The sequence below is a fragment of the Mustela putorius genome, unplaced genomic scaffold, assembly GCF_011764305.1.
Source record: "Mustela putorius furo isolate JIRA1106 unplaced genomic scaffold, ASM1176430v1.1 tig00003859_pilon_pilon_pilon, whole genome shotgun sequence".
NCBI lineage: Eukaryota > Metazoa > Chordata > Mammalia > Carnivora > Mustelidae > Mustela > Mustela putorius.
Genome location: NW_025422011.1, coordinates 11,741,284 through 11,757,130, shown reverse-complemented (window position 1 = coordinate 11,757,130; position 15,847 = coordinate 11,741,284). Strand labels below are relative to the sequence as shown.

General features: G+C 47.0%; 1 protein-coding gene across 6 annotated transcripts in view; it reads left to right on the top strand.

Moving 5' to 3' along the window:
- KIAA1549L (KIAA1549 like) overlaps window positions 1–13,803 on the top strand; it is a 261,000-nt gene extending 247,197 nt beyond the window's left edge. For all 6 annotated transcript variants that reach the window (XM_045066054.1, XM_045066052.1, XM_045066051.1 and 3 more), the window contains one exon: window positions 3,894–13,803. In XM_045066054.1, the coding sequence (XP_044921989.1) occupies window positions 3,894–4,175 (282 nt within the window). In that variant the 3' untranslated portion in view covers window positions 4,176–13,803. The remainder of the gene's footprint in view (window positions 1–3,893) is intronic.
- The last annotated feature ends 2,044 nt before the right edge of the window (window positions 13,804–15,847 follow it).

The window sequence follows — 15,847 nt, the reverse complement described above, 5'->3', positions numbered from 1 at the left end:
TGCATTAAAAAAAAATTCTGGAATGAATTTATCCTCCCTTCCTTCTTTAAAAGAGGAACACAATTGAATTTGTCTCTAGCAAATGATCCGACATCATCATTATGCCTTACTATACTTAAATGACATTTGTAAGATGCGCTCTGATGGTAGGATGATTGCCAACACCACACATCTCCCAACTACTATTTTTGCAGTTACTACAAGCCTCAATATGTTTTTTCTCTTTTTTTCCAACCTTGTTCCCAGCCAGACCATCTATTGCTGTCAGTGTCCCTGCTTCCACAGATATACTCACCCTTAAACATGCTTTTCCTAATGGGCTGTTCTCTGCAAATGAGGCATATCTGAGCACATTGGAATTGTTTGTCAATAAGCTTTAAGAATAACTGTAGGGAATCCCTATTGTTAGGTCTACAAATCTTAATGTGAGATTTTATGGCTTCTGTTTTGGTGGTTTGTGGGCCTTTCGCTTCCTTTGTCGTGCTCGGCTATTTTAAACAGCTGAAATCACTGGGTATGCGTTGATCAGTTCAGAGCTTACTTGACTCCATAATTCCACTTACAATCTAAACATACTGTGTGCTTTTTAGAAAACAGATGATACTTAACTTGTGACAATTAGGCAGTAAGCCTCTAGCTTTGTCGGTTCACTCTCTGCATGGAAAGTTCCACTGTGTACTCTGCAGGAGTCAGTGGAAATACCTTCCAGAATTTCGGCCCTTGCCCTCAAGATAATAGCTTAGCCGGGTTTAGGGCCCCTTCAAGAGGCTTTGGGGTTCATAGTGCCTTAAAGATGAACAGAAACCCAGCAAACCAAAACCCAGCCTTCCTAACAGGATGATTCGACCATCCTGGGTCCATTCCTGTCAGTGCGAAGGAGAGTTCGTTTCCTATCATTTGTATTTAAGAGGAACATGATCACTGTGGCTTAAATGGGTCTTTCCTGGAGCCCCGTTACCATCTACAGTTAAGCAGGGTGGCGGTTCCGCACATGGAGCATAGTAGCCAGGAACCACAGCAGGGGGATTTCTCTCACGTGAATTAAAGTACAGAAAGCTGTACTCAGCTCAGAAGGGAACCAGTTCTGAAGGCTCAGAGGGACCAGTTGGCAGCCTGAGAAATTGGGGCAGGGATGGTGTCCACTTCCACAGCCAAATGAGAAGGAGGAAACCCCTCCCCCATCATTTGGGTGTCTGACCTTCCTGATCCCCAGCTATCCAGACATCCAGAGCTAGCTCAGACCAAATCACTTTAACCTAGGCCTAATAGAAATCATCCTTGGCGCTGGATGGGGAAGGGTTGGGAGGGGTGTGCTGTGATCAACAGGTGATGCCTGCCCTGGGCACTGCCTAGGAAAGGAGTAGCGTTTGCCAGCCCCAAATTTTGGCCAGCAAGATGTGATGGCTCCAGCCTGGATCTAATATTAGGGGAGAAAGACTTTCTCATCTGCTCATCTTCTCCACTCCACTGGAGTAGAAGTCAGGCATCCCTGGCCTGTGCCAGCCACTGGCACCAAGATGCTTGACGCCGAGAGCTGAGGGGTCTCGAGAGTCGGACCCTGACTCTCAGCTCCAGCTGAACTTGAAATGCAGGGAGAGGGGATACAACAGCTTCCCTCACAAATATAGGGCACCATCTCGTCATCCTTCAGTGATTTTCAGACCGTGTTCCTTAGAACCCCATGTTCTGAGAGACTCCCTACTGTGTACCATGCATAATTCTGGGCACTGGTGCACAGTGACAAGCAAGACACCATTCTGCCTTTAGGAAGTTGATGGCCTGAGACGGTATGACATCATGAGCAATGACTGACTCTAGAGAAACTGCCTGGAAGCACCTTCCAGGAAGCTCTCGGCTAATGTAGGGCAGGGGAGGCTGTCCTGGAAAAAGTGACCTTTGAGCTGAGACCTGATGTGTTGGTCCTCTGTCCTGGTCTTGGCTCTGTTTCCCCACAACCGCTTATACATTCCCAGCACTTGTGGCCCAAGGACATAGACAGTTCGACCCTGGTTTTCCTCTAAGATGCAAGGGAAAAACATACAGAAATATGTACCGCCCTTGTGTAGAAACACCCACCATTAGCACCCATTTGCCACTTTGCCTTTCTTTGCCAGGTCTTGGGAAATTGAAGCCTCAAACTTTGGGACATTGATTCTACCACTTCTTCCCTCACTCAGGCCCTAACCTAGCCCACTGAGGTAGCCTCAGAACTCTCTCAACCTCCAGTGGGTCTACTTCCAGTGTCCTTTCTAAAATATAGGCCCCTCCTCTGCCTACACCCACTGGTGGCCCCAGGCCAGGCGTCAGGTGTGCATCTCAGAAAGCTGCCTGTTTGCGGGGCGGGGGGGTAGGGGGGGCTGTCAGAACATCTCAGGCGGAGTAGAGGGAGGCTGCTCTCCTGGTGTACATTCGCCCATCCAAAATTTCTGACTCATCACCCAACCCCATCCTCATCCTCACCAGGGAGACAGGTGTGTCTGTAAAGAATGGGAACATGCCGTATTGCTGAGAAGCATGCCATAAAAAACTGAACTCTGTAGCCTGGCATTCGGTGGCTTTCCGATCCAGCCCTACCTGTCTTGTCTTCCCTGAGCTTCCCCCATACCCCGTACATCCTCTCTGGTCAGTCCGAACTCTTCGAAGCTTCCTGGACACACCGTCTTCCACACATACCCCTGTGCCTCTGTCTTTGCTTTTCCTCTGCTGGGAAACCCCTCCCACCTTGACCTCCTGGCCACAGCCCGTTCGTTCACCTCCCAGACCCAGCTAAGCTGCATCTCCCTGAAGGCTGCCTGACTCCCCACACGTGTCCCTTCCCCACAGCGCCCTGTGCCTCCGTTGCCCACAGGCACGCATCCCACAGGGGTCTCGCTAACATTATGGGATAAAAAGGCCTTTTGTGAGTTGTTCTGGAACACCATCCCCACCTGTGGCACTGTTTCTGTGGGAAAGTTTATCTTGAATTCCAGATCACTGACATGTCCTTATCACCAAAAGTGTCTGTATCTGTAAGCATCAAAGTATGTGTCTTCCACATTGAATAAAAAGAGAAAAATCTTCAAGGAACCCAGGTTACCTCCCAGATCTGAGACAGTGCAGGCATAACTCCCAGCCCCTGGCGTCAGACATTACTGCTCCAAGCGTGTCTCCGTGGCCTGTTAACCGTGTCACCCACGATTGTGACACTCTGCTGTGGTGTCCTCTCCTGTAAAATAAGGACCACAGTATCTGCCTCTGAGGCTGTTGCTTTGAGAATTAAACGAGATAAGGTGTGGGAAGCCCTTAGCACAGGGCTTTCCTTCCGTGTCACCAGTCTCCTGTCGATAATCCATGAGCTCTTTGCGGTCCACGAAGAACAACACTTGTTTGCTGGATTGTGTCATGTTAAAAGCTAGGCAGGTAGATTCAGGTGTAGACTCAGGTACATGCCAATTGCTTGTAGCAAGGTTCAAAACCCCTACTTCGTTCATCCACCCAGCGTATCCAGTGAGTCCAAATTACCTGTGTTCTGAGCAGACTCCAGGTTTTATATATGGACAATGGTGCGTGGTCTCCATTTTCTTCTGAAGCTCTTCCTGGCTTCAGTCCCCACCCCTGCGTCCAGTACCAAGCATGTCCTGTGACTGGAGCCCCTTCCTTTTTCTTTTTTTTTTTTTTAAAGATTTTATTTACTTATTTGGCAGACAGAGATCACAAGTAGGCAGAGATGCAGGCAGAGAGAGGAGGAAGCAGGTTCCCCGCTGAGCAGAGAGCCTGGTGCGGGGCTCAATCCCAGGACACTGGGATCATGACCTGAGCCAAAGGCAGAGGCTTTAACCACTGAGCCACCCAGGTGCCCCTGGAGCCCCTTCCTAATCCTGGACCCTTCCCTTCTCTCCTGACATCCTCTGCAGGTTCCCCTCCCAGGGTACATCGAAGCTTACCCCCGATCACGATATCAGCAGAACTCTCCGTCCAGACTCCCTCGCCAGTACAGCCAGCCCGCAGGCACGCACCCCAGCCTGGAGCAGGCGCCGGGGCCGTCCACGGCGGCCTCGCAGCAGAGCCTGGCCGAGAACGACCCGTCGGACGCGCCCTTGACCAACATCTCCACTGCAGCCCTCGTGAAGGCCATCCGGGAGGAGGTGGCCAAGCTGGCCAAGAAACAGACAGACATGTTTGAGTTCCAGGTCTAATACCTCCGCCCCGTGGGACTTCCAGACTCCAAGGAAATAGTCTTCCGGTGCCTCGGCCTAACCTGCTGGGACTTGAGGCGCAGACACTGTGGGAGTCATTCTCACCCTCTGAAAAGGTGAACACTGGGGCTTCTGGGCCACCGAGGACACTCTTGGCCAACTGGATTCTTGGCTTCTTCTGCTGATTGTACATCAAGAAGTCCCCGCGTGGGACCCCATGTTTGATAGTCTGTAAAGTTAAATGTTTCAACTGTGGGTGTATTTCCCTACGGAGCCTTAGTCACAAGAGACACTAACTGATCTGCAGATCCCTGTCCAAGGCCACATTTTAATAAGTCACCGGAAGGGGGAGAACATTGCTCTGTCTTCGGTGAGTTCTGCATGTTAACCCTGTTTCTGTGTTAAAGGCGATGTAGGCATCTGATTAAGCGCCAGACCGCACACTCTCTCTCATTCAGCCGTGACTGTAATCATTAGTCACCTCCAGTCCGTCAAGGAGGTGTTGACTCCAGCCAAGAAACTCGAGCCCTTTTCTTTTAAAGGTTCAGATTCAAAGTCAGATGAATTGGATGAAAATCCGGTACTGTCTATGGCTCTACCTATAAATAGTCCTGACCCTTTTTTCCTCCCGTTCATTAAACAAAGGCCGAAGAAGAGAGAAGATTGAGGGGGAATGGTGGGTTTGGGTTGACAGATTTTTGGAAAGGTGTTACCGTTTGGGAACTTAAGTGCCCTGCAAGGTCGTATCTAACTGAAAGAGGATGCTAAGAGCTTTGAGGATTATACAAAAAAATCAGTCATCCATCTGAGGTCTTTCTTTGCCCGGCAATGAAGGTGGTCTGAGAACAAAGCTTCTCTCTCCTTTGAGATAAGAGAAATGTCAACGTTTACAGGAAAACCTCTGTCTCTTCAACAGCGACGTCCAGCGTGTGCTGCCGAGGGACAGAGAAGGACAGAGTAACTGATGCCTGTTCCGAAGCAGAAACAGTGACTCCCCGGTCTCCCCCTCCCCTGGCTGCAGCCTCTGTTTATAGAAGCTTCTGAATGTAGAAAATCTGTTGATTTACGTTTAGATGTAAATACCATTTTTAAAAAGTGTATGGAGTTTGCCAGTTCCCTCCGTCCCCGCCCCCACAGTCAACAGATGCAGGAGGACGTTGGCTTACTTTAGGACCGCCACGTGGTAAATGGCACTCCCTGGCATGGTGAGGCGGTCTCCAGAGCTCTGGGTGGACACTGCCTCACAGCCCCGAGGCACCAGCTGCTGACCGTCAATGCCTAAGCAAACCAGCCACCGACTTCAGGTGGCCCCAAGGAGGGAACCTTCTGGCTCCCTCACCAGCTCTGGTGGGGGCCTCCTTGGTGTCTTGTTGGAGAATGAGGTCCTGTCCTGCATTCACCCATAACCCATCTAGCTTCAGCTGTGTCCATGCCTTCTGAGCCCATCTTGCCATTTTTTCCTCATGAGTTTCTTTGGTCTTTACTGAGAGAAGGTGGAAATTTAAAAGTTGAGAGACGAGTAGGAGTGGAACTGATTAGAATGGAGATTCAAACTGTCAAAGCACAGACTTTTCAAAGAAGCTGTTTTTATTTCCCAATGGCAAATTGCCCTTTCTGGAAAGTTCCAGAGATGATATGTCATGGAATCCCCCCAAACAAGTCTCTTGTTCGGATGATATTAGGTAGTGTCCTTTTGGTATGCTGGTCGATCTTTCATAGTGTTAGTTTTTTGTTACTTAAAAAAAAAAATCAGCTATAAATAAAATGTATTTTTGTAATTTCCATGTGTATATATGGTATATTTCTACCAATGGCCAGTTGTTGTAGTCCAAAACCTAAATCAGCTTGCAAAACACTGTGGATGGTGCAAGATTTTATTGACAGATTAACACAATGCCTAAGTCTATCCAAATAGGTATTCAATGCACTTGAATGAACAAAGAGCCAAAGAAACTCAGCCTTTTCATGCAAATGGTATGAGTCTGATAAAGTCAGCCACATTGTCCCGCCTTATCAATAATATTAATATTTCATCAGTGCAATGATATCAACCCAGTACTTTGTCTACTTGGTAAATGCCTGGATATCCTGTATGTGAAAATGAAGTTTCAAGACCTTAGTGTGATGAAACTAGACACTTCAAAGCCGGTGTCCTAGCTTTGGATGTTCCAGTGACTTACGGAGAATGAGCCTACAGCTAGTAGTGGTGCGGCTCCAGCTTGCTCAGAGGATGGAGAAACAAATTATTGCAGTCTTTGCAGAACCCCAGGAAGTACTGAGTTAGTCAACTGAGATGACTAAAAATATAGCGTGCTAAATCAGACACACTCGTAAACTAGACACCACAGGTTTAAGAAAAGTATATGGGAGGAAAACCTTAAACTGAAAAGAAATCAATCTGTTCATGATTTTTCCAGCACCAGGGAAACAGCTGCCATTTTTAGATTTTCTGTGACTGGTAAATTATGTGGTCCCTTCTCTGAAGAGACTCCTGACCTCGTGGAGGGGACAGATGCCTGGACAGCTGATTGTGAGCAAAGACAGATGGGCAGAAGTGCCTCATGGAAGTGAAAATAGAGTTCTGTGAGAGCCCAGAGGCTCTACGTTCCTCCTGACCTTCCAGACGGTTAAAGAAGCCACGAAGGACCTTGGCAGTCTCGGAGAAGACTTTCTGGAAAAGCGAAGCGACCTGCTTGAGGATTCCAGCCCAAGCCTGCTGATTCATGATTCAACTTGCTTTCCATTTCACCACGCTGCCTGCACGCTTGTCTGTGACGCGTTTCTTGAACTGTGCTAGGAAGTTTAAACAGTAGACCAGGGTCAGATGAGGGACGCCCTACATTCTCGTGAAGAGAAAAGATGATTGGATATGTAGAGGACTTCAGATAAAGTGTATAGAGGACGATGCGTTTGTGGCATAATAAACATTTTTCAGAACTTGTTTTGATGTGAGTTTTCTGCATTCCTGAAAAGAAATGCATTTTGGCTTTTTCCAGAGAGTCAAGGAAATGGTGCTCTCCTCAGCTGCTGATGTTCAGGACTACAGGGGTGCATTCCTCTCTCAGTGCCATGGATCCAAAGGAGCAGGGAGGGAGGCCATGTGTCATGTTGGGGCCACAGATTCTATGCTCTGCCTTAGGGAAGGCTGCCCCATGTGCAGAAGCCTGACAGTCTGTCGTGTGCCCAGGTACCTAGAATCTGAGATGGCAGTGATTACCTACTGAGCCAGAAGTGCTCTCTTTCAGGGTGTGCCGTGGGCTTACTGTTGTGTCCCACCCCCATTCATACCTTGAAATCCTAACCCTGTTGAAATCCTAACCCCAACATGATGGTATTAGGAGGTGGGGCCTTAGGGGGGGGGGATAGTTCAGTTATGAGGGTGGAGTCCTCGTGAATGGGATTAGTGCCCTCATAAAAGGGATCCCAGAGAGCCTACTGCCTTCTTTTTTTTGCCACCTGAGGCTACAGTAGGAAGTCAGCAGTTGCAGCTCTGAAAAGGGTTCTCACCAGACCCCAATCCCACTGATCTTGTAGGTCTGGGCTCCAAAGGTATGAGAAATAAACTTCTGTTGTTTAAAGGTCACCCAGTCTGTGGTACTTCGTGATGGCAGCCTGGACCAACTGAGACCGGGTGGATTATGTTAAGAATCAATTCTCTGGTCCCGGAGGTTATATTGTTTATTTGCTAATTTAAAAATTCAGCCAAAAGGCGTGTCTTTTCTTAGTAGTCTTAATGGAAGAATGGGTAGGAAATTGTTAGATTTGTAACTTTAAAAAAAAAAAAAATCAGAGTACAGATGGAGGAAGATAGGAATTTAAATATCTAACTAAAAAGAAATGTTTCTCTAACTGGCAGAAATTAGAGAAACGGATCAAAAAGTTAAACACTGATTGTAGAAAAACAAGCTTTTTTCTACATGAGGCACCTTTTTCTACTCAGGAACTCAATGTTTAATGAATACAGTAACAGATTCTATTTCTAGGTCTGAAAACATAATTTCAACTTAATCTCTTCCTTCTACCACACCCCAGAAAATAGTTTGGACCTTGCTTACAAAATACAGCCAAACACTTTTAGGGAAATAGAGTAATTTAACTTGGAGTAGTAATTGACTTGGGTCCAGGGGGTAGAAATTAAATTCTTCTCTGCAGTCCAGCCTTAAAGGTATTCTAGTCAAAGGCCTTTGCAAGGACTAGAAACCTATTCAGACTTGCTCAAAAGTGTCGGGGGTGTTGGAGAGAATACAGGGCCATTTCACAGATACTAACCACAGCAGCCATCCGGGAAAGGGCTGGAGACAGCCAGCTCACTCGTTCTCTCTCGCATCCTCTCTCCATATGGACTTTCCTGTTTCTCTCTGCACGTCAGCTCAGTTCTCTTGCTCACCTTGGCCTCCTAGCGTTGTGTTTTCTCATTATTGTATATGTAGCTGAAAATCCATCCCAGGACCCACTCCACACCACTTTGTCTTTCCTGTACCCATCCCTCTCTGACTACCGTCTCTGTGCCCAAATCTTGAGAGTCTGGATGGTCTAGCTCATCCACCTTACAGATAAGCCAGCCACCCTTGGGGTCACGTGCCTCTCCGATCAGCCGTCACCAAGGAGGCAGAGTCATGTAAGACCAGCACAGCCCCCTGGACTGACCCATTCGGTAAGAGCTTTTATTGGGGGCTGGAACACAGAGGAGGAGCATAAGTGGACAGAACCTTCAGAAGGAAGGAAGCTCCTCAGGACTCGAATTGACAGGCACTCTTAGAATACCACGCAGTTGGTGGGCAGCCCCCGTGGACACTGCCACAGAGCAGAGAGGTCATCCTTGACCTTTCCATCATATGGGAATGCACCCATTTGAAACCCTGGGGGACGGGCCAGCGCTGTCCCCAACCACGGGTCATCCCAGTACTACTGATCTGATCCCGGGTCTGAGAGCAATTTCTGGTCAAGGTCCAGGAAGCCCCACACCTTGCTCAGCAGACAGTAAATACTCGTAAGTTGAATTGCATGATCTTAGCTCAGGTGCTGTGAATGTAGCTCATGGCCACCCACTTGCATGGATGAGGAAGCCTTTTGAAAGGCTCTGTAGAGCCTTTTGAAACAAAATTAGTTTTGAATGGATATTATTGTGGCTCTGCCCTTCCGAATATAATAAGTTAGTGTCCTGAGAATTGGAAGATCTCTTGATTTCTTAAGGTGAATGATTACAGAATAGAATCCTATCTTATGGTAAGTGCTAAAAGGGAGGGGGCTTCTGGGAAGGAATATTCAGGAAATAGAATGAATAGTGCCAGAAACAAATTCTTTTAGACAATGTTAAGTTGCTTGATTATGCACGTTTCACAGACAGGGGAATTGGTGATGTGGTAGAATTTGTCTCCGGAGGTCAAACCCATACTTCAGTGAAAACCATTATATAATGAATTCTAGAAATTGATTATTTTCATTCTCTGACCTTGGCCAGACTTTTATAAATTACAGAAGGAGGCTGTCAGTGTATTTTACATAAATTAACTGTGACCTTCCCTGATTCCCCCCATCTCTTCTCTATGTCTAACTTCACCCCCGCCTACAAACAAACTGAGAGAAAGTTTGTACCAAACAGAATCAGAGTATCATTCTCTGGTCTGGAAATTTTGAAAAAGGCATAAAGAGTCAAGGCTTTAGGCAACTCCCTTTAAACCATTCTCCGGCTCCTCATCTGTGAAACGTGTACAACGGCATCTGCACTTTTGCCCACCCACGGTGGGCATGAGGAGCCCGGGGCAGATTGTATACGAAAGGCTTTGAAAAGTATGTTTGAAGGTATCCTTACTGTAGCGCTAGCTTCAGTCTTTTCTAATGAAATATTTTAGCTCTTTCCATCCACTAAAAATAATTTGTCACATACTCTGCAAAATTTTTTAAAAACCTCCATAAAGTAAAAAAAATGAAGATGTTCTTAAGTTTGGAACTGCCCCCAAAGCCAGCCTCATCCTTGCTGTATTGTGTTGATGCTGTTGTTGAACAATTTGGGGGCCACGCGAGCATGTGTACGTGCGTTGTCACTCTGAGTGGAAAACCCAGACTCACACTCCCCCTCCACCCCCACCAACCACATCACACACGCGTTAGGCGTTAGGCAAAGACAAGTTCTGAACGGCAGCTCAGTTGTTGCTGTTGACACAATGCTTGGCTTTCTAATTAGCTTCCTACATCCATGGCCTCTGCCGGGAACAGAGCGTTCATATGCTATTAGAATTTTTTATTATAAAATAAAAAGCAAAGGTTTTCATACCCCAAAACCTGCCTGCTTCTCATTCTGCCTCCCTCATATGGTGAGATGGAGTCCCCTTCACAGCCCAAACACACAGCAGTACCTGCTATGAGCTATCAAAGCTCCGTGGGACCCCTTGTGGCGTCAGAAGCCATCCCAGCCTGAGGCACGAGCTCATGAGCCAAGAACTTCTCCCTGGCCATCCACAGGCCCCAAGGGAGCAGTTCCAGCCTACTCGTGATTGTGTCCTTGGAGCAGATGGTGTCCTAGGGCAGAATAAGCCACTATCTGGTCATAGGCCCTTCTTGGGGCACAATGAAGTCCCATCCAGGTCAGTGGCTCCCAAAGGGTCCAGGATGACATGGGTCATGGACATAAACTTCCAAGGCCACCTACTTTCCCTGCCTTTGCTAGTCCCAGTGATCATGTCTGCCTTATGTTCAGCCCTATTGGTGTGTTATATCCACGCTCTGCCCTCTGACGTAAGCCAAGTGAACAGGAGACACATCTGACCCAGGAACCAAGATTCATTGGCTGACCAGCTACGAAAAAATGTAACTCAGCCCATGGGGCTAAGCCAACTGCATTCTTTTTGTAAGAAACACCAAGACACAGAATCTATTGGCAAGAGATGTTGAAACTGACCGGTCAAGACTCAAAGGCCATGATGGGCTGTAGGCAAAGCAAAGGTCTAGAGAACAGAATACTGAGTAAAAAGTAGCCTGGAGGCCAAGAAGACTTAGAGTATAGGTAAAAAAGTTTATCTTCTATAATGAAAATAGACAAATAAAAACCAACTCTGAATGTTTCAGGGGAGTCCACGTGTCCTAGTGAAGAGCCACAACCCTGAGCTTTTGGGCTCCACTGAGATTTGGGCAGCTTGGACTGTAAGCATGTTGTTTCTCACAGGAGCCCCATCTGCTGAAGCTCTCCACCAGTATTCATTCAGATGTACTCAGATGCTGAAGGAGCAACTTTTACTCCCCTCTCTGCCTCTCTGTCAAGAGGGCTCAGAGATGCACAAAAAGTACTCCCCAGAGCCACCGTCCTGCTGCAGCAATGAGGAATAGACTTGGAGCTTCCACAAGATTCTGGCACGCTCTCCAAGGTGGAGAGTAGGACCGGGGTGCCCCTTTGCTTTTTCTTTCCTCCTGGATCCTGGCTGCTCTTAACCTTCAGGGCAAATGAAATGATCAAGCAAAGGGAAGTAATGGTGCCTACTTCAGTCCCAGGAATGACAGACAGACACAGACCCAGGGAGCTAGAACATTCACATGGCAATCCCTAGCCTTTCATTGCTGGGGTCCCCTTCAGAAAGAGGGGAGCAAATTTATTCCAAAGGACCATCTCCAGACTTCTTTGAGTCACTATCATGGCACCCAACTCATGAGCTCTGCTGGCCCCCAGAAGCCAGAAAGAATGTACCCAGGAAGGACTGTGCAGCCAAGTAGTGAGTCGTCAGTGGCGAACTACCTGTAAAATGTATACAGATAGTTGGTGGGAGACATAATTGCTCTGAGTCTCTCTGTGATCTCTTGGAGGTATGGTTATGGCAAATACTGGTCCGCACACTTGGGCACTTCATTTTAACAACATTTCAGTGTTCACATTTACGCATAGACAAACTCATATTTAATGAGAAGCCATGTGACTCCTCAGAACTGAAATGAAGTTTCACAACAGTTTCATTGCCAACCCCTCCTCCAAACCAAAGAGCTCTGGCAAACTCTTGAAAATAAAGGCACTCCAGGTTCCCTGGTCTCTGAAATGGGCTATATGAGCTTGCTCTAGATCTGATGGGCCTTTACTGAAAACACAGAGAGTTTGCTTTTGTCCTTGGTGGTGCCCACTCCATTACCCAGCTCCTCAGTCCTGGTAGCTAAAGCCTTTGGGAGACCCAGAGGGCCTGAAGGAGCCAGCCACATTCCTTGAAGCCACATGTCCAGTGATGCCAACACAACCTAATGAAAAATCAGGCTACCACCCAGATGTCTTGCTTATGGGACATTTGGAAACAGTTGGATCTGGGACGTAAGGTCTACGAGTAAGCCAGACGTTGGATTACATTATTCACGCTTCACCCTACTCTGCTAGGATTCATGATGGCAAAGCCAAAATCTGTTGGCCTCCTCCTGGAGTAGTCCCTTTCCTAGGTCAAGTTGGGTAGCATCAAGAGAAAGGGCCTGGAAAGTCTTTAGACTGTGAAAACAAAGGGCTGCCAAATTGTACAAATTATTTCATATATTGACATTCAGGTGCTTTGGAAACCAAAAGTTGGCTTCTTTTTAATTTAAGATTATGTCTCCAAAACTGGTAGGTCCCAAACTAGCCTTCAGTGCATGGGGGACCCATTCTTCAGAATGAGTCCAGGTGAAGAAATCAAAGGCCAAGACCAGAAATTAGATGCCAAAGTGAGCAGAAACAAAGGCTTAAGAAGGGCCACTGGGCCGCCTTCCTGACAGGGGCATGTATTATGGGCACAATTTTATCCTGTGGATCATTAACCTTTCATTTAACTGGAACTGTAGGGGAAGCACTGATAGAACCTTCCACAGAGTCACCCATTCAGTCCCTCGTTGGCTGAGCGAACATTTCCGGAGAACCTACTATGCACCAGACACCAGCTAAGTGATGAGGATTCACCTGGGAGCAGGACAGAGTTCCTGCCCCTCACAGCGGAGCTCACGGTCAAGGAACACTGATCCCTGAGACAGAGCTCAACATATGAAGAACCACCATTCATTCGGTGGATTTTCTACCTCATCAGAGGTAGGCAAATTAAAATCCAAACGCAACCACATGAAAACCAAAGTCCCCATCTTTCTGGAAACATTTATGATTAGAAAGGACAGACTGCAGGGCTATCTTCTAATGACGCTACACAGTTTTCCTTATCCATGACCTTTAACTAGTTAGTAAGGTGCCCACAAAATCCCCCTGGAGACTGAGAGCAATTTGCTAACTGCCAAGAATCAACAAATGTTATAAACCCAAATTTCATAGCTGTCACCATCAAAGGAAATCAGGAGCCCAAATTGTCAGAAAAGGAATAACCAGTTTGGGGACTATACTATGCAATCCAAATGAAAATTTCAAGAGCCATATGTTTTACAAATGAAGCCACAGTACACCGAACACTCTCATTTTGCATTGTTCATATCAATAAAGTGCCGTTCAGAATGCCCTGGATTATTAACGAATGGGTTTTGGTTTTTGTTCAACCACTGAAATACAGTGCTCTATGGAGCAAATCTCAACAGGCGAGCCAGGTAGAGCTTTGCGATGAAACCCTTTCTTTGCTGCATTTGTCTGTTGAGCTTAGTTGAAATTATGTTTGTTTTTTCTTGGCAAATTTGCATATGAAATAAAGCACGCTGTCTTACTGTAATTTTCTTTCTAAGGTGTTAGTGGATGTCTCTTCTCTTACTTAATATTTCTTTCTCCATTCCCCATGAGGAAAAGATTTTAAAAAGCATTTACAAATTCTCAGAATATTAGAAATCACCATGTGATGGAAGGATATATCTTGGTATTTTTGAAATTATAGGACCCCAGCCTCTTTGAGTTGGAAGAGAATTCAGTGGGGAAATTATCCAGCTTTGTACCCTGCAATCAACACAGGGGAAACCTCATGCCCCGTATGCATGACATTGGCTTACCCCATCAAAGTGTAAGCAGAATTAGGGCTTCTGGCAAGGAAGGTATTCAAAAGGAGAGCAGGAGGGGAATGAACAGGAGGTGGGAGGGAGATGGAGAGTGTTAAATAGGACTTGATATTTAGGGCAAAAAAAGTAATGTAGTTACCATGGGGTAGAAGTGGGGGAATTGTCTTGATTTTGGATTACACAGGGAGTAAGAGGACAGAAAATCTTTTTTAAAGGTTTTACTCTTGCTCAGAATCTATATCATATCCATTGTTATCACATGGGTAAGGGGATCCCCATTTTAGGACTTACAATCATCCAGACCAGCTTTGAACCTCACTTTTACTTCATTCTGGTTTTTGGACAAGTCATGTCCCCTCTCTGAGCCTTGTCTGTGAAATGAAGCTAAGATCTAGTCTCTGATGTGACTGCAGTGGTGGGAGAGAATGCCTGGCTTACCCCTGCATGGTACTCTATAAGCATGATGGATTGTTGGTATTTATTTGCCTCCTTGAATACTTCTAGCATCAGGGAACTCATTATCATCCCAGAACCAACACATTGCCCATTGATCACCCAGAAGGGGTGACCCTTATGCTCAGCCCCTTCTAGCCACCCACTGTAAACAAACTCTCTCTTCAAAAGCCCAGGACACCCAGAAGTCCCCAGATCAGAGGCGAGCTCAGGACACCCGGGCAGGTAGCAGTGCTGTGAAAGGAAATGCCCTTCACCACCTGACCAAGCCGGAGAACTCCCACAGGTTCCACGTGTTCTTTGGATGACAGCCCCACCACGCCCGGGAGTCAGTCTTCAACACAGTCAAAAGACTCAACTCATCCCGGGCTTTCGGCCCTAGACCCATCAAGCAAGTCCCTGCAAAACGCCTGGACTTGGTGTATTTAAAGGTCTGGCAGCAAGGACAGCTAGCTCTGTAAGAAGGATGGGGGACTCACCACCAGAACCAAACAGTGAGCCTGTGGAAAATGAAACCACCCATGTAATTGCTCAGCACTGTGTTGTTCAAGTGAAGCTCTCCTGCGCTGAAATCAGGAGAAACCTTGCCTGTTCTTGCTTGAGAGTCCAGAGTTCGGGTGGTTAGGATATTAGCTCACACAAAGGTCCCTGATAGCAGCTGGCTGAGGTGGGCAGAAGGGGAAGAGGGAAAATATCATAGTTTGAAACCAGTTACCAAAAAATGAGCTGAAGGTTTAAGTGATTGGGTTCTGGAGCAGCTTGGCCACGTCCTAGCTGTACTTGTCTTGGCAGCTCTGTAAGTGGTGGGAAGGACATCCTTCCTCATGGGTTGGGCCTGGAAATATTAATAAGACTCAGGGTGTAGAGTGCTGAGCGCAGAGCCTGGCACAGAGGAGTCCATCAGTAACTGGTGACTGATAGTTGGTACTGGTAGATGTGGCATTACAGTGGGGGTGGGAAGAAGCCCTAAGAGTGTCTTGAAACCCCATCAGCCTCTCTTGTGCTCAGACCCCAAGACAACATTTCCATTGCTAGAATTGGCCACATCAGAGCATATTGCTCTCTCCCTAAAACAGACTATAAAATTACACCAAATGCACCAAAAATAAACGGTCTCTTCTGGATGGATGGAGAAGGGTGCAGTGAAAAATTCAGGTTTGTTCACTGTCCTCTTTCCCGTGCAGAGGCTCACACAACCTCCTTCTACAAGAGGGCTGCTCATGCACACAACCGCACGCGCGGGGACACGCGCACACACGCATACATGGCACGTGCGCACATATACACACCCACACGCATAC